This window comes from Seriola aureovittata, chromosome 7, assembly GCF_021018895.1.
Source record: "Seriola aureovittata isolate HTS-2021-v1 ecotype China chromosome 7, ASM2101889v1, whole genome shotgun sequence".
Lineage (NCBI taxonomy): Eukaryota > Metazoa > Chordata > Actinopteri > Carangiformes > Carangidae > Seriola > Seriola aureovittata.
This window is the reverse complement of record NC_079370.1, coordinates 5,478,413-5,500,753: the sequence shown is the minus strand read 5'-3', so window position 1 is coordinate 5,500,753 and position 22,341 is coordinate 5,478,413. Positions and strand designations below refer to the sequence as shown.

The 22,341-nt window shown below is 42.6% G+C and overlaps 2 protein-coding genes across 5 annotated transcripts in view; both read left to right on the top strand.

Moving 5' to 3' along the window:
- The window catches only part of arhgef2 (rho/rac guanine nucleotide exchange factor (GEF) 2), a 19,549-nt gene extending 12,482 nt beyond the window's left edge, over nt 1-7,067 (top strand). The window contains exons 7-22 of the mRNA XM_056381588.1: nt 59-202; nt 1,014-1,264; nt 1,669-1,794; nt 2,077-2,194; nt 2,303-2,551; nt 2,665-2,741; nt 2,964-3,136; nt 3,262-3,329; nt 3,803-4,039; nt 4,132-4,209; nt 4,677-4,732; nt 5,022-5,063; nt 5,501-5,551; nt 5,690-5,992; nt 6,407-6,563; nt 6,739-7,067. Of these exons, the coding sequence (XP_056237563.1) occupies nt 59-202; nt 1,014-1,264; nt 1,669-1,794; nt 2,077-2,194; nt 2,303-2,551; nt 2,665-2,741; nt 2,964-3,136; nt 3,262-3,329; nt 3,803-4,039; nt 4,132-4,209; nt 4,677-4,732; nt 5,022-5,063; nt 5,501-5,551; nt 5,690-5,992; nt 6,407-6,563; nt 6,739-6,788 (2,180 nt within the window). The 3' untranslated portion in view covers nt 6,789-7,067. The remainder of the gene's footprint in view (nt 1-58; nt 203-1,013; nt 1,265-1,668; nt 1,795-2,076; nt 2,195-2,302; nt 2,552-2,664; nt 2,742-2,963; nt 3,137-3,261; nt 3,330-3,802; nt 4,040-4,131; nt 4,210-4,676; nt 4,733-5,021; nt 5,064-5,500; nt 5,552-5,689; nt 5,993-6,406; nt 6,564-6,738) is intronic.
- A 9,545-nt stretch (nt 7,068-16,612) lies between these two features.
- LOC130171788 (tropomyosin alpha-4 chain-like) lies at nt 16,613-22,279 on the top strand. 4 transcript variants are annotated; one of them, XM_056379948.1, is made up of 9 exons: nt 16,613-16,936; nt 17,529-17,675; nt 18,205-18,338; nt 18,597-18,714; nt 18,801-18,871; nt 20,184-20,259; nt 20,844-20,906; nt 20,997-21,066; nt 21,161-22,279. In XM_056379948.1, the coding sequence occupies exons 2-9, from the start codon at nt 17,541-17,543 to the stop codon at nt 21,241-21,243; spliced, it is 750 nt and encodes a 249-aa protein (XP_056235923.1). In that variant the 5' UTR covers nt 16,613-16,936; nt 17,529-17,540; the 3' UTR covers nt 21,244-22,279. The 4 variants fall into 4 exon arrangements, with proteins under 4 accessions (XP_056235923.1, XP_056235924.1, XP_056235925.1 ...); XM_056379949.1 differs by lacking the exon at nt 20,184-20,259 and adding an exon at nt 20,538-20,613 and having other exon boundaries at nt 16,614-16,936; nt 17,532-17,675; XM_056379950.1 differs by lacking the exon at nt 20,184-20,259 and adding an exon at nt 20,538-20,613 and having other exon boundaries at nt 16,614-16,954.
- The last annotated feature ends 62 nt before the right edge of the window (nt 22,280-22,341 follow it).

Below are 22,341 nucleotides of genomic sequence, written 5' to 3'. Positions count from 1 at the left end.
CAGGGCGACGACCAGCTGACAGGACTCATGTGAGCTGTATGTTGTGTATTGTGTGCAGGGGAGTGGTGGTGGAACTCCCTGCTGGAGGAGCTGCAGGTGGAGGGCAGCTGTGTTCAGGCCGACAGCTGGAGTATGGCTGTGGAGCCGAACTTCCTGCAGACGCTTCACAAAGACCTCATCAAACAACAGGATGTCATCTACGGTATGTGTGTATATATTCAGAATATATACAGTATATATACGTATATATATATATACGTAAATGTATGTATGTATCTAAACAACATCCGAAAACACTGAGCTCTGTGTTATATATATATATCTCCCTATATCAAGAATGATGTTGCCATATATGTCATTTATCTTATTATCACATATATACATCCTCTGGATATATGGAGATATACGTTTATAACATATATAAAATACCATAGTAAAATTTGTTTATGTAAATTTATTAAAAATATCTATATGATGAATTTTTATGTGGTATACGATGTTGCGGCCATATATGTTAATGATATTTATTTATTTAGTTTATATATACAAGTTCATTAAAACAACATACATTTTTAAAAAATCTATATTTTCATGTATGTTTTCCTTATTCATTTTAAACATTTCTACCTTCATATTCTCAGAATTTGGACTGTTTATAATATCTACATATATTAACAGGCTATAGATGAATATATATTTATGTAACATACGTCTACAATATAAGCATACATACATAAACATACACATTTAAATGGGCTAAACATATTTGTCAATATATGAAAACGGTTCCAACTTCTAGGTTTCATATACAATTTTTACATTGTTCCTTTATTTTATAAGTACATATATGTCATATATACAAATTCAATATATGTACGTATATTACATTTGCGTACGTGTATGTTCAGGAATGAGTGACCCTGTGGTCTCTGACTGTTTCTGTTGTCACGGAGACGTCTCTGTGTCTTTTACGCTGACGGCTTCATCAGGTTAAACCAGTTCCTGTCTTTCAGAGCTGATCCAGACAGAGTTCCACCACGTGCGGACGTTGCGGATCATGGAGGGGGTGTACAGGAGAGGGATGCTGGAGGAGGTGATGCTGGAGGCAGGTGTGGTTCACACCATCTTCCCCTGCCTGGACCAGCTGCTGGAGCTTCACTCCAACTTCCTGTCAGAGCTGCTGAACCGGAGGAAGGAGGGACTGATGGAGGGCAGCTCCAACAACTTCACCGTCCGCAGCATCGGAAACCTGCTGCTCCGACAGGTACGGCAGCACAGGTGATCTCTGGGAGACTGACTCCCTGTTCAGGTGAACATCAGGTTCATGCTGTCTCTAAAGTCAGAGCTCCTGAATTTATGATTTCAATTGATTTAATTTCGCCTGTAAATCCATAAAGACAAAAAGGTGAAGGACTACAGTAAATACTGTGTTTAATGTATATGTTCTATATATGGTATAAAATGTAAATACGGTATATGCAGTGTATAATGTATATAATGTATATACCATATATAGAGTAGATAATGTCTTTAATGTGTATACTCTATATATGGTATATACAGTATAAAATGTATATAATATATAGAGTGTATAATATATACACAGTATAATATATCATGTATATAATCTATGTCCTGTATATAATGTTTATAATGTATGTTGTGCAGTTTTCAGGTCAGTGTGCAGACGACATGAAGAAACTTTACTCTGAGTTCTGCAGTCGACACCCAAAAGCTGTGAAACTCTACAAAGAAGTTTTAGCCCGAGACCGAAGACTACAGCAGTTTACCAGGGTGAGGACCTGGACCAGGACCAGGACCAGGACCAGGACCTGGACCTGGACTGTTTTAGCTTTGTTTGTCTGATTTGGGCTCATTAAATCTAATTCAGAACTTGGGTTGTTCTAATTTATCCTGATCTAGACCTGGGTTTACTTTAGTGTAAACATGCTGCTAACTGATCTGGTTCAGACCTAAACCGGTTTAAACCGGTTTAATGTGATTAAACTGGTTTAGACTTGGTATATCTGTGTTGATGTTGACTGTCTGTGTCTCTGTTCATCCCATAATCCTCAGCGTGTCTGTCGTGGTCCTCTGCTGCGTCGTCATGGCGTCCAAGAGTGCATCCTGCTGGTGACACAACGAATCACAAAGTACCCCGTCCTCCTCCAACGAATCCTCGACAACACCAAAGGTAACCTCTGACCTCTAATGACCTCTAATGACCTCTGACCTCTGATGACCTCTAATAACCTTTGACCTCTCACCTCTGGTGCGACCATGTCCCTGTGACCTCCTGCAGACAGCGAAGAGGAGGCGCAGGCTCTGAGCAAGGCGCTGCAGCTCCTGAAGAAGCTGATCAGCTCGGTGGACAAAGAGGTACTGGAGCTGGACCGGACCAGGAGGCTGCAGGAGATCCAGGCCCGTCTGGACCCCCGGGCCCAGGCGGAGGTCCGGGGAGGAGGAGTGTTCAGAGGAGGAGAACTGCTCAGGAGGAGGCTCCTCCATGAGGGGATGCTCCTCTGGAAGGTCCAGGGCTCCAGGATGAAAGGTAGAGGAGGCTGATGCTGTAACACATGTTCACCTGTTCACCTGCTGTGATGTCACATCTAGCTGTGTGGGTGAAGCTTACACCTGTTCATCAGCCTCTGTGTTTGTGTCCAGATGTGCAGGTCCTGCTCATGTCAGACATCCTGGTTTTCCTTCAGGAGAAAGATCAGAAGTTCACCTTCGCATCACTGGTGAGTCACACCTAGTCACACCTGGTCACACCTTCTGCCTCTAACGGTCTTTCAATCTAAACAATAACGTAACACAGCGTTGGTGACATCATGAAGTAGTGTGGGATCATGGGAGTTGTTGTCTTCAGCTTCTCCTGGTCTGGATTCCTTCAGTGTCAGTGGTTCAGGAGGTCTTTACCTGTTCTCACCTGTCTGTCTGTCTGTCTGTCTCACCTGTCTCAGGACAAGTCTCCAGTTGTCTCTCTGACTAACCTGATCGTCAGAGATGTAGCCAATCAGGAGCGAGGGATGTACCTGCTCAGTGCCTCCACCCCTCCAGAGATGTACGAGCTGCACGCTCCGTCCAAAGACGACCGCCGGACCTGGATGACGTGGATCCAGCAGGCTGCTCTCAGGTCAGTGCTGTAGTACTGTAGTACTGTAGTACTGTAGTACTACACTCAGTAGGTCAGTACTGTAGTACTGCTCAGTACTCTGTAGTACAGTATGTAGTACTTCACAGTATCTATGTTTTTTGCAGCTGTCCATCCAGAGACGAGTTTCCTCTCATCGAGACTGAAGACAAAGCTTTACTGCGACGACTCAGAGGTACTGCACCTCCTCCTCCTGCTCCTCCTCCTACTGCACCTCCTCCTATTGCACCTCCTCCTCCTGCACCTCCTCCTGCACCTCCTCCTATTGCACCTCCTCCTCCTGCACCTCCTCCTCCTGCACCACCTCCTACTGCACTTCCTCCTCCTGCACCTCTTCCTCGTTCACCTGCTCCTCCTGCACCTCCTCCTACTTCACCTCCTCCTACTTCACCTCTTCCTCCTTCACCTGCTCCTACTGCACCTCCTCCTACTTCACCTCCTCCTACTTCACCTCTTCCTCCTTCACCTGCTCCTACTGCACCTCCTCCTACTTCACCTCCTCCTACTTCACCTCTTCCTCCTGCACCTCTTCCTCCTTCACCTCCTCCTACTGCACCTCCTCACCTACCACCTCCTGCTACACTGTATTCAACAAAACTTGCAGCTGTTCAAGATCTAAAGGTTTCTCCTCTCCTCCTCTCCTCCCAGCTGATATCCAGCAGAAGGACAGGGAGGTGCTAGAACTTCTGCAGGAGCGTGTGACTCTGTTTTCTGACCTGGTGGAGGCGACAGGAAGAGGAGGAGAAGAAGAAGGAGGAGGCGTGGAGGTGAGCACCTCCTCCTTCAGGACCTCCTCCAGCTCCTCATCGTGCAGGAATCTTTTCAGGGCTGACACTCCTCACGCTCCTCGGGCCGAGCCGCTCCTCACTGCCTCCGTCACTGAAGGTGGAGCTTCCCTCCGGTTTGATTGATTGATTGATTGATTGATTGATCAGTTTCACGCATCTGCTGAACTGAAGCTGTTTTTCGTGTTTCAGTGGACAAACTGACGGAGCTGCTGCTGGACGCCAACATCCAGAGGTCCACCGTAACCAACGGCAACCAGGACCTCAGCAGTGAGTCACCTGTCACCTGAAGGCTGTGTCCTAGTGTCTGACTTACAGCTGTTTTTGTTATCGATTAATCTTCCAACAATTTTCTCAATTGTCTATATAAAATCAGAAAACAGTGAAAATAATATTCAGTTCAGTTATTGATTAACTGACCAAAACATCTGCTGATTAATTTTCTGTTGATCAACTAATCGATTGATTGACTTGAGACGTAGTCAGCTGTGTAGACGCTCGTTTGTTTTCTGTCACCTGACAATGGACAATAAAGTTTTTCTCATTCTAAAATTCACAGCAGTTAAAACAGCTGTGTTCAGTCAATCACCGTGGAGACGGAAAGTCATTCTTCTTCTCTGTTTCTTTCCTCTTGAGAGAGGACGACAGAAATGATGATGCTGCCACCTAGTGTTCAACTGCTGAACAGACACTGACGCTCACCTGTCTGTCTCCGTCTTTACCTGTCTCTCTCTCAGATGGTGACTCTGGTTCTCTGAACGGTTCTTTTGAGATGAACAGCAGCTCCTCAAAGGTAAAAAAAAAAACAAAAACTCACCTTTGAACTCTGATGTTTTTCCTCTTGACTCAGACCAAAGCTGCAAGTTTGACTTTATTCAGAACAATGGAAAAAAAAATTGAATGTAAATGAGTTTAAAGAGTTTAGGAAACAGTAACTTGGAATAGAAACAAGTTCAGATTTGGAATAGAATTGTTCCTGATTGATGATGGAGTCCATGTTAGAGGAGACTATCAAAATAAAAGCCCAGCTGTGAAAGTCTCTGAGTTTATTGTGTTTTAAATATTTTGTTTGTGTCTCTCAGGACAGAAATGGTAACCAGCTGCAGGAACGCACCTTAAGCCAGGTAAGAAACATCTTCTGATCAGAGATCAGCAGGTACATCTTGATTCATCGCGCTACCCAGAACTCAGCCTGGCTGAAGTCACGTGGAAACCCAAGTCTTTATTTTGAAGACAACATGAGAGAATTAAACTCTAAATAATCAATAAAAACAAAAGCTCTACTAGAAACTGTCTTTATAATGTCACCAGTTCATCACAGTGTCTATACAAATACAAATACAAATACAAATACTGTGTTCCGGCTGTGTTCCGGCTGTGTTCCGGCTGTGTTCCGGCTGTGTTCCGGCTGTGTTCCGGCTGTGTTCCGGCTGTGTTCCGGCTGTGATCTGGCTCAGAAAAGACATGAGGGAAACAAGGATGCAACTGAATGAACTGAGATGGAGGCAGTTTTTGTCCAATCAGAGCAGTTTTTAACAGTTGACACCTGCCCTCTCCACAGGAAGTCCGTCAGCGATTGGTCAATCTGAGCATCCAGCTTCATGCCCTACAGGTCAGACAGCAGCATTGACCTATTCACTATTGTTGTTTACTCACCACAATAATTGTTCATTTACATCTTTGTTATTCATATAATGGGGATGATGATGATGATGACGAAGGCCTTGTGACTCACTGACTCCACCCCCAGGCTGCTGTGATTCGGCAAGACTCGATCCTGGAGCTGTCGGTCAGTACAGGCCCTGCCCCCACAGTCAACCAAGGCTCCACCCCCAGCCCCGCCCCCGGCCCTCGACTCAGTCGGTCTATGTCGCGGGACACGGGGCTGGATGCTGGCGGTGAGGCGCAGCTGCTGCAGCGGCAGGTGGAGCTGCTGCAGGAGGAAGTGACGCGGCTGCGTCTAAAGCGAGAGGAGCCTGACAGGGAGGGGGCGGAGCAAGGTGGCAGGAGGAGGGTCAATGGAGGGATTGGTGATGTCATCAAGGAGGAACAGGTATGTTGGGGGGATGGACGGGTGGAAAATATGTCAGGTAGATAAATAAATACAATAAATTCATTCTAAACTAAACTTGTCTCTAGACACAAATCCAAACATTTAAAAAACAGTGAAAAGAAAAATATCATCAACGTGTCTCAAATGTCTGTATTTCAGAAATAAACATATTTGTGACGTATAAAGACTTTGTGTATAAGCAGTTTAAAAAGCTCTGAAAGCCTCAAACAGTCTGATATTGTGCGAGCTATAAAACATGATGTTAATATGAAGTTAAATTATGAAAACGTTTGGCTTTGCCGCCACGATGAGACGATGAGTGTTTGGTCATGTGACTGAGTTCAGTCTGATGACTAGTGTTTCATTTCTGTTAAATGAAACATCTGAAATATTAAAAATGTCTGCACCTGTCAGCACGTGAACAAGAGGCGGGGCAGCAGGGAACTGGAGTCCTGCGCCCTCTCCTCATTGGCCAGTCAGGATCCAGTCGACCAATTAGATGGCGTCCAAGAGGGAAACGAGGAGGAGGAGGAAGTGATGAAGATCTCTCCTCGCTCTGACAGCCCCAGAGGTCGGTACCAGATCAAATAATCAATCGTTATCATTGATTATTATAAAAGATGAAGTTCGTTCATAATGATGATTATAATGTTAAAGCATGTCGTGTAGTTATTGTTTATTATTGACGGGTGCAGTGTATGATTGGTGGTGGTTGCCTTGGTAACCTGTGACCTCTGATCCCTCAGACCTGCAGGACATCCCCGAGGAGAGTGAGTGTGGCACTGATCCCAGTTAACGTCATCTCACTATCCGCCTGATGACCTCAGGGACTCTGCTGATGTCACTGTGATATCACCGAGATGTCACTGGCTGATCAGTCACTCGGCTGGAGATGATGTCATTTCCTGTTTTACAGAAGCTTTTGATCTCAGCTGTCGTACTTTTCTGAATGTCGCTGTTTAGGGTAGAAACAGGAAGTATAACCATGTGACCTGTTTACATCATCACGTCAGCTGGAGCCCCGTCCACATGTGGTGTAAATGGGTGGGGTTTATGAAGGGGGTGGGGTTAAAGAGTTTCATTGGGCCTGTCTGTTGGGGATGGGGGGGCGGGGCGGGGGGGGACCAGCTCCTACAATGAATCAGTCTCAGTCTGCTTCAGATGAACAGTCAGTCCTGAATGTCCACTCTATTTCTGAGGGTTAAACCCTGCTGCTGCCTCCTACTGAGTCTCTGAGTCTCTGAGTCTGAGTCTCTGAGTCTGAGTCTCTGAGTCTTTGATTCTGAATCTTTGATTCTCAGAGTCTCCGATTCTGAGTCTCGGTGTCTCAGAGTCTGAGTCCTTGAGTCTGACTCCTTGAGTCTGAGTCTTTGAGTCTGAGTCTTTGAGTCTGAGTCTCTGAGTCTTTGATTCTAAGTCTCTGATTCTGAGTCTCTGAGTCTCTGATTCTGAGTCTCAGAGTCTGAGTCTCTGAGTCCTTGAGTCTGAGTCTTTGAGTCTGAGTCTTTGAGTCTGAGTCTCTGAGTCTTTAAGTCTGAGTCTTTGAGTCTCAGTCTGAGTCTGTGAGTCTGAGTCTCTGAGTCTCAGTCTGAGTCTCTGAGTCTTTAATTCTGAGTCTTTGAGTCTCAGTCTGAGTCTCTGAGTCTCTGAGTCTGAGTCTCTGAGTCTCAGTCTGAGTCTCTGAGTTTGAGTCTCTGAGTCTCTAAGTCTCTGAGTCTGTGAGTCTGAGTCTCTGAGTCTCAGTCTGAGTTTCTGAGTTTGAGTCTCTAAGTCTCTGAGTCTGTGATGTGGTGTAAACTCAGTCTCAGACAGTTTGTGTGAAGGATGAAAACTGAGCTTGAATTCTGACATTATTTTTGTTCAATCCAGTTTGAGTTTGACTGAAACATTGACGGGTCCGAAATGATCAGATTTTATTTAGATTTATTATTTTATTATTGATCAGAAGTTATGCTTGAAATCAAAGCTGAAGTTTTAGGAATAAAACTGTTTCTAAAACGTTTTACTTTTCATCCTCCATGAGACTTTTACCTGTTAGATGAAACAAATGGAGAAATTAAACCCCGCCCACTGTCTCACCTTCACACAGCTGACTAATCACAGAGTGAGGTGGCTGTGATGTCACAATGTCAGGACTGTGACGTGTGGTTTGTATGAAGCAGACAGACATGACACTACATTACCCAGAATGCCTTTGGATATCAACCTGCTGTGTTCACTTTAGTTGCTGTATGAGGAACAGTCCTGTTAACTCAGACTCTGTATGGAGTTGGGGGGGTGGGGGGGGGGGGCAGACAGCCTCAGTGTAAACTGTATTTATATGTTAACTAAAACTAAAAGTAGTTCAACAGTTGGAACATTAGATGAAAAATAAATAAGTTTGTGTTTCTATAAAATGTGAAACCAAAAATCTTAAAATGTTAATGATCAAACACAAGAGGATCAGACCAGTGTAACATTGGGAGAAGGGGGGGGGGGGTTACTACAGTGTGTGTGTGTGTGTGTGTGTGTATGTGTGTGTGTGTGTGTGTGTGTTGGGGGGGGCTGGAGGGGGGGTATATAGTGTTGAGTTGTAGAAGAGCAGTGTAAAAAAAAAAGATGTTTATTGACTGAATCACTGCTGAAGACTCTCTTAGCATGTTAGCGTGTTAGCATGTTAGCGTGGCTGTTTCTCTCAGGCTTATATAGAACCTGAACGTATTCTGTCTCACTGATTGGTCGGTTGGACGAACCAATCAGCTCATTTGATGCTGTTTTTATTGATCACGTCTGTTTCCGTTTGTCTCCACCGCCGAGTGGGCGGAGTTAGAGTCTAAAGAGATGAGCTCAGAGTCAGAACCAGGTCAGTGGGAATCTCAGCTCATCGTGGACACTGTTGCCATGGACACTGTCGTTGCCCTGGAGACCGTTGAGTTGATGTTGGATGATTCGAGGATTCGGCTGATTTTGAACTAAAGCTGCTGCAGCAGTGATGAAGGTTGGGGTTAACCCTGATGAAGATGATGATGAAGATGAAGGTGGTGATGATGAAGATGAAGGTGGTGGTGATGAAGGTTTCAGGCGCTCTGTGTTTTGCCAGGATGAATCAGCTGACTTCACCTGAATCTTTTAACCAACAGCTGCAGGTCGATCACATGATACATGACACGCCCACCAAACCAGGTGCCACTGTTTGAATAAAACTTTACCCTCCACAGAGCTGAAGTCTGTACGACAGAAAACAGCTGATCTCATGAATCCTCCTGGTGCCAAACAGAGACAGTTCACAGGTTTTGAATCATGTTTTCTGCTTTTGTAACTGTAAAGATGTGAAACTGTCTCCGGCCTCTGAGTCCACGGCCTGTAAGAGTTTTTAGAGCGGATAGTTTTATGGTTTTATAGGTGTTTCTGTATCATGTGATCTACCTGCAGGTGAAGCTGCTGTTTGTGATTTAACTTTTCCAACATTAAACATCTTACAAATGAGTCGTTCATGAGTTTAACAGAAGAGGAAAACTGGATGAAGTTTGTGACCTGATCCAGTGTCAGATGAGATGTTGGATAACGATGCTGTAATACTCTGATATGATGCTGTAATATTCGGGTTTGACAACAGTTTCAAGTTCAGACTGAGCTCATTAAACACTCTTCTTCTTTTAACTCTTAAACAGTAGAAAGTGAAATTAGTGTTTGTTGTATAAAGATCTGATCAGAAAATGTAAATGATTTCTGCTGTAAGTTTATTGTTTTTATTCTCTGACTCTGTGTATGTGTGCTCTTTATAAATCTAATCAGCTGGACAACATGTTGCTGCTGTCCGTCTTTTTATTTCTGGACATTAAATCATGAAATAAACTCTTCATCTTTCATTTTTGATCTGAACGTTGAAGGTTTATTTTGTTCTTTTAGAAAAACAGGTAAATTCTAAAGAATTCACCTGCAGTTATAGCAGATATACACTGTAAAAAAAAATCAAGTTTTCTAACAGTAATTTTCTGTTTTTTAAGTCTAAAATTACAGAAATCATCTGTTAATTATATATTATTTATTATTAATATTTTTTGTGCTTTCTTGAATTACAAACAAATCTGTGTAAAATGACAGTAATTATCTGTAATTAAATATGTAGCTTGTTATTATAAAGGTTAATGTCCATACAAACAATTTAAAGACTTTCTCTGTAATTTCAGGTAAATCTTATTAGTTTTACATTTATGTGACTTCTACATTCAAACTTTGTAATTCTGGATGAAATGTGTCAAACTTTTTTTCATTACATAAAACTTCAAAAAAAAAAGAGTGAAGTACTGGAATGTATCCCAGCATGCACTGGAAGGAAAGCAGGAAAATGGTTTTATCACACAACAACACACACACACACACACACACACACACACACACACACACATTCAGACCTATGGACAATAGTCCTTAATGAATTAAATGTGCATGTCTTTGTTCTAGTAATCAGAGTCCCTGGAGGAAACACAGGGAGAACATGCAACACTGCAAGAAAGAACCAGGGTTCAGGCCTGGACTTCACTAAGCTGTGTGTTTGTGCACCATGTACCATAAAACAAAACAGTACAAATGTGACAATGACCAATTAATTTGCTGTGGCCACCAGATTCCATCAGCTCAGGGAACCTTGTTCAATAAACTAGATCTTCGGTCTGCAAACACTAACATATGGTATTCTGTATACTTTACCAAAGTGACCTGTTAGATTCATCATCAGGCAGATGGTAAATATGAGAAAAACATACTCAGTACAATTTAATCACAGGTTTATTTATTAAACAATGACAACAATGAAGTTCTGAATAAAACTAATGAACATGAGCTGCACTACACTGACAACTGCTTCACAATCTGAACTGTCAATGTTCAGTTCACACTAAAGAGTGTGTGAGGTGAACACATCCGTCTCTGAGGTCACAGCATCACATCTATGAAGAGTCTGGTTCTGGTCCAGGTTGCAGTTCTGGTGGGTCAGTTCCATCTGTTTCCTACTGAACACCGTTTCATGTTAAACTGGTCGATACTTTCACCTGTGAAGGTGGTGACTGTGCTGGAGCTGAACACATTCTGCTCTTCAAATGTTACTATCATCTATCAACAACAGTAGAAATTAAGTAAAAGGCAAGAAACTGAATCTGTGAACACTGAGGAAAGAGAATAATAAACACAACTAGAAAACTCCTGGAGAACTTTTGAACGTTCCTGCTGCTCGGTGCGTGAACTTCACTCCTCTCATTTCAATCTGTACAAAGTCACTGCAGGTGTCCCTCAGAAAGAGTTTTTAAGACCTTTCTAAAGCCATGGTGAATGCCTTTTAAGAATATCATTAAAAGAAAAAACAACTGTGCAGTAAAATAATGATTCACTTACCGTCTTTGTCATCTTTGAATATATAAACTTCTTGGGCCGTAGCCACTGTCCACGACCTCTCAGCAGCAAAAAGACAGACTCGGTCCGAGAGCAGCTGCTGAACATAGCGGAGCATTAAGAAGCTAAAGAGAGATTTTCCTCAGGAGCTGGTGGAGACCAAACACAGAGCTAAAAGAGAGGGAACACTGGACTGAGATCATCAGGTGACACAAACACCACTCCAACTGCAACAAATAAAATATAATAATAATAAATAATGTAAATTAAAAGTTATAAATGAAGATAGAAAACGTTGTCCTCCAGTCTTTCCACCAACAGTCCCAGTGTGACACACCTGCAATGTGAGTGAGGTCAGTGTCGATCCTTGAATGTTCTTTGTTCTGTGTCCTGAGCTCATTCTCTGTTTGACCTTCAGTTCAGCTGCTTCCCTCCATCATTTGACCTTTGTTCCTGAGTGAGTTCATTTCATTATATTTTCTCAAGTCATGTTTATTTTGTTGTTAAGTAGAACATCTAATCTCCTTGGTTTGTTCTCACATATATAGTTAAAGTGAGAATGTATTGATGTAGTGATTTTTGATTTAGAATTGTTCATATTTGTTGTCTGTTGAAGATAAAATGATAGAATTTGACACTTTTATTTATAGAAATACGACCATTCACACCTGTTGTCTGCTTCTCCTGCTTTGCTCCTTTCATCAAGTCCAGTGTAAACCTAAAACACATGTGGGGAAAATTACATTGTCATTTTAAAGTTCACATGATCATTGGAATAAAATCCACAATAGGCTTCTCTTTTAACAAGAAGAAACCTCCAACATAACATCGGACATCACGGACATCTGCTTCGACCAGTTGGGTTTTTTGGGGGGGGGGTTTATGAATTGACATTTTATTCCTGAGCCCCAGTACAAACTGGTGAATATTTGTTAACATGCTGCACTCTCCTCTAAAGTTAGAAACCAAAGGGAGAAGCTTAAAATGTGCAATGTCATCCCAGTTTGCTCTGTAACAATCACTGGGGCTCTGATGCTGCGAGGCCTGTTTTATATCTTAAACCTTACGTCCAATTTAAAATCTGGATGAGACCTGTGAGGAGCTACACTACACAGCTGCTGTAGATTATGAGGTTAGTGAGGTAACGCATTTCTTACAGTGGCTCAAAGTCATTTCAGCTTTATAACTTCAGTAGCCTGATTGATGAAAACAAGCCATTGTCTTTTTTAGAGTATGACATTTGCAAGTTTATACTTCCAGAGTCTGTTTTACTGTATTAGTTCATCATTTGCACTAATAAGCTCTTAATGTGGTTTAATTAAAAAGTGCATTTGTCACTTATGACATTTAATCAATATTATAATGGAAACACAACTGCTGACAGAACAGAGTCAGGGCCCTTGTGTTGTCTGTGGAGGATTCTGTGATTCTGTGAAGACAGATAACACAGACTTAACTGTCCTTGGGAATAACATGTTACTTTTAAGCCTTTTATTTAGTTAAGATTGCTTTCAAATGAATGAACTGAATGTTTATGAAGGTTGTGATTATTATTTATTAGTATCTTGAACTTCACACACGGCTGCTGTTGGACTTTTACCTTCACTTCCTGCTGCAGTTCACGGCTTTTAGCTGCAGCTTATGAACTTTGAAGGTTCCTTTATGGATTTTGTGTCACTTGCAGCTGGACTTCATGTTTGATGGTTCACTCTTTCCTCTCCTGTGTCCATGAGACAAAGTGGCAAAACTACTCACAACACCGGATTTCTCGGCCCAGACTCGGCGAAGTCATATGAATAACAACATAAGAAAAGTAAACTGTGGAAACATCGATGTGGGGAATATGGATGAAGGCCTATTATAAGACATATTAGGTTGAAATAATACAACCATGGTGGGGAACAAACAAACACCTGTGACAGAGGGTGGAGCAGGAAGGGGAAGGAACTGAGCAGAGGGGAGCTCTGCACTGTTATACACTGCCCTTGTGCGGTGATTGGTCAGTGTTGGCGCCATTTCAGATTTAAATATGGACGACTAAAATCATGATGGCGTCAGTGAACCATTCTTGGCTCGGTGTGCAGTCCATGGTCAGTAAGTAAAGTACTCGCATCTCCTTCTCTTCATCACGCCGGTCTCCAGGAACCCTCGTCCTCCTACATCTTGTTTGCAGTTGAAATCAACCACCTGGTGCTGGAGGTAAGTCCGACAGCGTCAGAGTTTTAGAGTTTACTCTATCAGAGATCCTGTTTGATTGTGAAGAAGTCTGACTTGTACGGTAAAAGCAAAGGTTAAAACGCTGAACTGAATGGAACTGAAACATTAATTGTTTGGGAGGAGTGTTACTCAGCACAAAGTTGAGACACTGAATAAATTGAACTGAATGGTGGTTGCTGCTGGTCCGTGTACGTTCAGAAAAAACGAACTGCCTGAGCGTCAGACGTCGTCATCACCAATGCATCAGAAAATAACCTGGATGTGATTATTCATGTATATATGTACTATATGTATATAAGTGTGTGTGTGTGTGTGGCTTGAATATTATAATTAAATATTATAATTAAATACTTGTTTGTTGGAAACTTGCCATCTCTGATATGTTGTGAAGGAACTCGTGATATAATGATGAAGTAACGAGGAAACACAGTAACAACTCTGATGTATCATTTACTGACCAAAGCTCTACAACTGTAAAATCAACCACAATATGCTGATGGTTTCACTTTAGTTTACAATGCAGTTCTGTTGTAATGTGTTGCAAATTACCCTCAAAGACAATAAAATGATGAAAACCAGTTTTGCATTTGTAAAAAGAGAAAAAACAAAATATATAATAAAACCGGACAAATGACCAGTGGTGAGGTAACACACAGACACTGTGAAAGACAAAGTGCTTTGTGTAAAACTTGATGCTCAAAGTTCCCACACAGTGTTTGACACTGAAGTTACAAGTAGAATTTCGACCCTATTTTTACACCTGAATGTAACTGGACAATGATTGTCCAATCAGAGGGAAGGTGGTTCTGTTACCTTCATATCCTGAGAGGTGCACCGTCGTCCATATTGAAAATCTACCAAAATAAAAGCAGTTTGTATTTTGTGTAATTGCATTCCCCCACAAATCATAGTTAAAACGTTCAAGATGAGTTAAAATTATATTCTGTTTATTACATAATTTTTTAAGTTGTCATCACTAATGCATCAGAAAACAACATGGATGTGAATATTAATATATATATATATATATATATATATATATATATGTGTGTGTGTGTGTGTGTGTGTGTGTGTGGCTTGAATATTATAATTAAAATACTTGTTTGTTGGAAACTTGCCATCTCTGATATGTTGTGAAGGAACTCGTGATATAATGATGAAGTAACGAGGAAACACAGTAACAACTCTGATGTATCATTTACTGACCAAAGCTCTACAACTGTAAAATCAACCACAATATGCTGATGGTTTCACTTTAGTTTACAATGCAGTTCTGTTGTAATGTGTTGCAAATTACCCTCAAAGACAATAAAATGATGAAAACCAGTTTTGCATTTGTAAAAAGAGAAAAAACAAAATATATAATAAAACCGGACAAATGACCAGTGGTGAGGTAACACACAGACACTGTGAAAGACAAAGTGCTTTGTGTAAAACTTGATGCTCAAAGTTCCCACACAGTGTTTGACACTGAAGTTACAAGTAGAATTTCGACCCTATTTTTACACCTGAATGTAACTGGACAATGATTGTCCAATCAGAGGGAAGGTGGTTCTGTTACCTTCATATCCTGAGAGGTGCACCGTCGTCCATATTGAAAATCTACCAAAATAAAAGCAGTTTGTATTTTGTGTAATTGCATTCCCCCACAAATCATAGTTAAAGCGTTCAAGATGAGTTAAAATTATATTCTGTTTATTACATAATTTTTTAAGTTGTCATCACTAATGCATCAGAAAACAACATGGATGTGAATATTAATATATATATATATATATATATATATATATATATGTGTGTGTGTGTGTGTGTGTGTGTGTGTGTGTGTGTGTGTGTGTGTGTGTGTGTGTGTGTGTGGCTTGAATATTATAATTAAAATACTTGTTTGGAAACTTGCTGTCTCTGATTTGTTGTTAAGGAACTTACTGTGAAACTGTGATGAAGTAATGAGGAACTACTCAGTAACAACTCTGGTGTAACACTTTACTGACAAACGCTGTACAAACTGTAAACTACCACTTGAACCACAACCAAGTGATGTAAGGTTTAACATAACCTTCATTTTGAAAAATGTGGTGTCAATATATGTATGTTAGTTTAACATCAGATGTTTTTAAAAACAAACTAAAAACTGTTAAATGGCACCTTTGCTGGTTGTGCTTGAAAAAGCAAATTTATATTGGTTATATTTTCTTACTTTTGTTTTAGCAGTATATGCTAAATTATGTTTATTTGAATGATTAATAAATCTTGTTTGTCCTTACAATGGTTCAAAATCATTTCAGTCAAAAGAAGAGCTGCTTAAAATGTCCTTGTTTGCCCTGCAAAGGAAAGTTATTTTATTTAATACGATAATCATTGTGTCTTCATTGGGATGCCAAAGTCCAACTTGGCCAGTACCACCTTATCACCCCCACCCCCCACCCCCCATCAGTTCCTTGCTGAATTTCCTGAACAAAATAAATGGTTAAATGGATCTTGGATCCATGTATTTAATGTGCACACCTATCACCCCTGGTGACCTGAATGATTTGATAAGAATGAAAATGATGTGAATTGTATGCTGTGGCCTTCACAGTAACCAGTTCTCAACCCAGTTTAACAACCACTGAAGCTGTTTTGGCTCAACACCTTAGTACTACACTTTATCTGGGTTTTTTCTTTAATTTGTCAACTGTCTGTTATATTATACATCAGCCGAAACGTCAACATACATTTACACTCAGCACAAGCAGGACAATGAAACTAGGCAATACCCCCACAACGTGAACAACTGCAGAAGAATTATTCTTTATGCACAGACCAATACATCAGTAATATATTAGTGATGTGATGTTACAACACTGACAGTGAGTACTTTTTATACTTTAAATACATTTTGTTGCATGAATACAGTATTTTTATTGGTTTTTACTGGTTATGTTGTATTGTTATTTTACTTTGCTTTTACTTAAGTGAACATTATGACTGATTTAAATACCATTTATTTTGGAATGGTCTAAGTTTACGTCACTTCCTGTGGAGGGAATTTAACCCGGAAGAGGGTGTGGTCCTGAGTTGGGAGTTGGCTGGATCAGGAAACAGCGGAGATCAGCTCTAAGTCAAGGACCAGGACCGAGAGAGACCACGACCAGAACTCTCAGAACACGCAGACCCGGACACCTGGACACCTGGACACCAGAGTCCGCGAGCCGTTTCAGGCTGTTTGTAAAACTTTATTGAGTTTAAAAAGTGAGGCGGCAGCTCCGCTCCGTTAGCCGCTAACAGCTAACATTTAGCCTGCTGCTAACCGGGAAGTGACGGGTTCAGGTGAAAACGGGCTCGAACCGCAGGTGTGTTATCTTCAGAGGACTCGGACAGGTGAGAAGGATCACACAGGTACAGCTCACTTTGTCTTTGCTAGCTGTGGGCTCTGCTAATATGCTAACAGGCTAACAGGGCGGTGGTCCTGCTGATAGCATTAGGAGCTAACATGCTAACTCAGCCCCACGTAACAACTAATAACTGATAGATCAACAACCCATTAATAAGACGAGATGATTTTGGTGTAAATACATAAAATAAATTTAATTGAAATGATTAACCAACCCTCACCCTATTCACAGAGACAGACTTTAGAACCAACCCAACACTAATAAAGTTTCAAAGACACAAAAAAAGTTTCATTGACACTAATAAAGTTTCACAGACGCCAATAAAGTTTCATTGACACTAATAAAGTTTCATTGATGATAAATAAGGTTTTGACACTAATAAGTTTCACAGAAACTAATAAAGTTTCACAGATACTAATAAAAGTTTCACCTACAATAATAAAGTCTCATTGACACTATCAAAGTTTCACAGATATTAGTTTCTGTGAAACTTTATTAATAAAGTTTCATTGGCACTAATAAACTTTCACAGACTAATAATTATAATAATCATTAAACACCTGCTGTTTATTGTGCAGTAGAAGAAGAAGATGAGTGGAGGAGTGAACAGCATTGAGGCCGTGAAGAAGAAGATCAAAGTTCTTCAGGAGCAGGCGGAGGAGGCCGAAGAGCGTGCGGAGAGACTGCAGAAGGATGTGGAGAAGGAGAAGAGGAGCAGAGAGGAGGTACACACACCTACAGCACACAACCTGTACAGGTAGAGTGGAGGTACACGCACCTACAGCACATAACCTATACAGGTAGAGTGGAGGTACACACACCTACAGCACACACCTGTACAGGTAAAGAGGAGGTACACACACCTACAGGACACACCTGTACAGGTAAAGAGGAGGTACACACACCTACAGCACACAACCTGTACAGGTAAAGAGGAGGTACACACACCCGTACAGGTGGAGGACGGTCTGCTTGGTCATTCCTTAGGTTCTTCAGTGGCTCTGTGTGTTTTCAATCAGGTTGTGTCGGATGCCAAGAATACCTGCTCACCTGTTGTAGGTGAAAGCCTGTAGTACTCTGTAGTGCTGTAGTACAACCCCTGCTACAGGTGTACATTCTGTCTGACCTGAAGTAACCAGAGACAAACTGTACAGGAACAAACATGAAATGAAATTGATTATGGTTGATTGATGACTGATCGATCAGAGGTGAACCTGACAGTGGGCTCCCTGTTCCCTGCTGTGTGTCTGGCAGGCAGAGGGGGAGGTGACGGCTCTAGGTCGTCGTCTGCAGCTCAGTGAGGAGAACCTGGACCGAGCTCAGGAGAGACTGGCTACAGCTCTGCACAAACTGGACGAGGTGGAGAAGGCTGCTGACGAGAGTGAGAGGTGAGTACACTCACCTGACACACACCTGACAGTCATGAGCACTGAGAGACAGGTACAGATAGGAGTCGTCTCTGGTTTGTCTCATCTACTCTCTCTACTCCTGTCTCCCCCTGTCTCACCTCCTCTCAGTGGAGCTGAGAGACAGAGACATGATGATGAAGTGTTATATTCAGGTGACGTCCAGCTGTGATTAGAGATCAGTACTGACAGTGCTGCCTGTCTCTCTTTTCACCTGCCCCACCCCCCCAACCCCCCCAGAGGTATGAAGGTGATAGAGAACAGAGCTCTCAAGGACGAGGAGAAGATGGAGCACCTGGAGGTTCAGCTGAGAGAGGCCAAACAGATCGCTGAGGAGGCTGATCGGAAATATGAGGAGGTCAGATGTGACCTGTCAGTATCAGACAGTACAGGGTTAATGTTCAGTCATCTAACACCTGTACACTGTCTGCGTTTGATTGACAGGTGGCTCGCAAACTGGTGATGGTGGAAGGAGAACTGGAACGAGCTGAAGACAGAGCCGAGCAGTCTGAGAGGTTTATAACACACACACACGATACACACACCACAAAGGGTGTCGATCTGGATCACACTGTGCAGCTGTTCCTAATAAAGTGACCACTGAGCATGTAACACACACTGCACCAACACACACTGCATATCTTACAGCTGCTTACAGCATGAAGCTGCTGCTGCTGCTCTGATACTGCAGACAGACAGTCAGACAGGTAGACAGACTGACGAGTAAATAGTCAGACAGGTAAACAGTCAGACAGGTAGACAGACAAGTAAATGGAGACGGACAGACAGGTAAACAGAGATAGACAATCAGGCAGGCAGACAGACAGACAGACAGGTAAACAGAGATAGACAGACAATCAGGCAGACAGACAGAGAGACAGGTAAACAGTCAGACAGGCAGACAAACAGGTAAATGGAGACGGACAGACAGACAGGTAAACAGATATACAGACAATTAGACACGCAGACAGACAGATAGACAGGTAAACCGATAGACAGACAATTAGACACGCAGATAGACAGATAGACAGGTAAACCGATAGACAGACAATTAGACACGCAGACAGACAGATAAACAGGTAAACCGATAGAAAGACAAATAGACGCGCAGATAGACAGGTAAACCGATAGACAGGCAGACAGACAGGTGAAGCTTCAGGTTTCAGCAGCTCTTCATGAACTTTAATCAATAAATAAAAACAAATTGATTTAAAATCAAATTCAAAATCTTCAGTTCAACATCATTAATAAACATTTTATCTTCAAGTCTTAAAATCATTGATTCAGTTTCCTGATTTAAAACATTTAATGACCAAAGATTTAAATCACGTCTCGTGTTATGAAATGTTTCTGTGTGATTTTACGGTCAGGACTTCCACTTATTGATTCAAAGAATAATCTTTAATTGGTTAATCAGTCCTTCCACCTGCTGCTGCTCTCCAGGTGCGGCTCACTTTGATGTCAATAATTAGAAATGATTGATTTCTACAGGTGGTAATGAACTTGTGAGTTAACGATGAATCACTTTAGTCCTTATTGTCCTCGCTGCCGTCAAAACCACGTTTCTAAAACCAGTTCAGATCTCTGTCCTGCTGCATGTCACCTGTGGTCACCTGTGTAACCTGCTCACTGCAGCACAGGTAAACTGATGACCTCAGTATGATGTCACTGCTTCACTAACAGCGCCCTAATCTTACTGCATCCATCTTTTTCTACCTTCCTCTCCATGTTGATGCCACTGCATGTCCTGCTTCCTACATCCTGCTACCTGTCTGCCTGTCTGTCTCTCCACCTGTCTACCTGTTGATCCACCTACCTGTCTATCAGTAAGGTTCGGAGGTTGGAAGAGCAGTTGAGGAGTTTCGACCAATCACTGAAGAGCCTGCAGGCGTCTGAGGACAAGGTACTGAGGGTCACCTAGCCTCCCACCTGCTGTCAGTCAAACTAAGGAGCTCCTCCTTCTGACCTCCAGTGACCTCTGACCCCTGACCTTTAGCTGCTGCTTCAGCTCCTCCTCCTGCTGCTCCTGCTGCTCTCTGCATGACCCTAACCTGCCACACACAACTACAGTGGACCCAAGGCACACACACCTGACACACACCTGACAGCAGACTCCACAGACAGGAAGTAAACATGACACCTGACATGTCCCCTCTGTTTGATTTGACCTTTGACCTGCAGTAAGAGCCGAGTGTTGGAGGAGGAGCTGAAAACTGTCTTCACTAGTTCAAAGTCTCTGGAGGCCCAGGCTGACAAGGTAGGAGGAGGAGGAGGGAGGGGGGGTTATAGTTTCCATGGCAGCCACAGTTTGATCTCTGACCAGGTGATCAACAGGTAAATGTTATTTGACGGACTGCAGACCGACTGAGGTGTTTAATCCACAACGACTCTGCCCCTCAGCTCAGACAGCGCTCAGAGGTGTCCTCACACCTGAGTGGCTGTTGTCTGTGCACCTGGTTCTCTGATTGGCTGTTGTTTCTCTCTCAGTATTCTCAGAAGGAGGACAGGTATGAAGAGGAGATCAAGAACCTGAGCAGCAAACTCAAAGAGGTGAGACCTAATCTTCAGAAAGTTAGTGAAACACTTCCCGTCTCACCTGTGACCTGCCAACTTCCTGTCTCACCTGTTCTTGTGTTCCAGGCTGAGACCAGAGCGGAGCTTGCTGAACGTTCAGTGGCCAAACTGGAGAAAACCATTGACAACCTGGAAGGTGAGGAGGGGGGCGGGACTTCTCGATTAGGAGGGCGGGACTAATCGGATCATGATGGGATGTTCACATCTGACATTTTGTTTTCTGTTTTCAGACTCTCTGGCTTCTGCCAGAAACGCTAACATGGAGCTTCAGGCAACTCTGCATCAGACCATGGAGGAGCTGAACTCCTGCTGAACCTTCTCCCCCACTGCTCCTCCCCTCCCTCCCCCCACTCACCTTGCTCTGCTGCCCGACAGGTTGATGTCAGGGAACTCTGTGGCCAAAACATTCCTACTTGCCCTCCTTATACCTGCACCTCCTGCTGCTGAACCTACTTTCACTGTTACTCCCCCATCTCCCCTCCTCCAGGTTGATGCTCAGGAGGTCCAGGTCAAACTCTGTGGCCAAAACATTCCTCCTCCCACTTCTCCTTTCCTCCCACTGGTGGCTGCTCAGTGGACCAAACATTCCTCCTCCTCCTGCACCTCCTCCCCTTCTTCCACTGCTCCTCCTTTCCTGGTGGATATGAGGGAGGTGCCAGGGTGGTGTGGTGTAGCCTCCCCCCTCCCCTCCTCCTCCTCATCTTAATGAGTCATGCTTTCACACATTCCTTCTCTGAACCTTTAAGTCACATTTGGAGTGTTGCTTTAATTTCCTCCTCCTGTCTGCCCCCCCCCCCATCTCTCCTCCCTCTTCCTCACCAACTGATGGTGCCAACAGCCCCCCCCCCCAGTATTATGTGAGGGAGGCCAGACGAGGAGCTGCTCGATGTTTTTTGTCTATAAGGGAGTTTAACAGTGACTTACATCCATTCCCTCGTTAAGAACTAATTAACTAATTAAGAACTAATAAGTGTTTGTCTGAACGGTTTGTCGTTACACTGATTAGTTTTCTTTGCCACTATAATTAACTATGGATTGATTGATTTATTAGAGCCAACTTCCTGTTAGCCAATGATTTATTTTTGTTCCTGGGGGGTGTGGTTTAAGATGCCAATCACAGCGAGGCATTCCACTGCCATGTATGGTAAACCCGCGGCCAATCCGACCCCTGTTTTTTTTTTTCTTTTCCTACAGATGACCTTTGACCTGATGACATGAATAGATAAAGTTTAGAAATGTTTTTAACCTGGAAGCCGGTGATGTCACTGTGCTGATGTCACAGCTCATTGTAATAAATCATGACAGGATTTTATAAAATAAAAGCACCGTGACTGGTATGTAGATCCAAACTGAGACTCACTGCGTGTTATTCATTTACAGTGTGAATGTTGAAGCTGGAAGTGAAGTCATT

Excerpts from the sequence above, each read along its gene's own strand:
- LOC130171788 (XM_056379948.1), top strand. The coding sequence starts at position 17,541 with ATGAGTGGAGGAGTGAACAGCATTGAGGCCGTGAAGAAGAAGATCAAA. Across the intron at positions 18,872-20,183 it reads AGAGCCGAGCAGTCTGAGAG|TAAGGTTCGGAGGTTGGAAG; the intron begins GTTTATAACACA and ends CCTGTCTATCAG. Across the intron at positions 20,907-20,996 it reads TGAGCAGCAAACTCAAAGAG|GCTGAGACCAGAGCGGAGCT; the intron begins GTGAGACCTAAT and ends CTTGTGTTCCAG.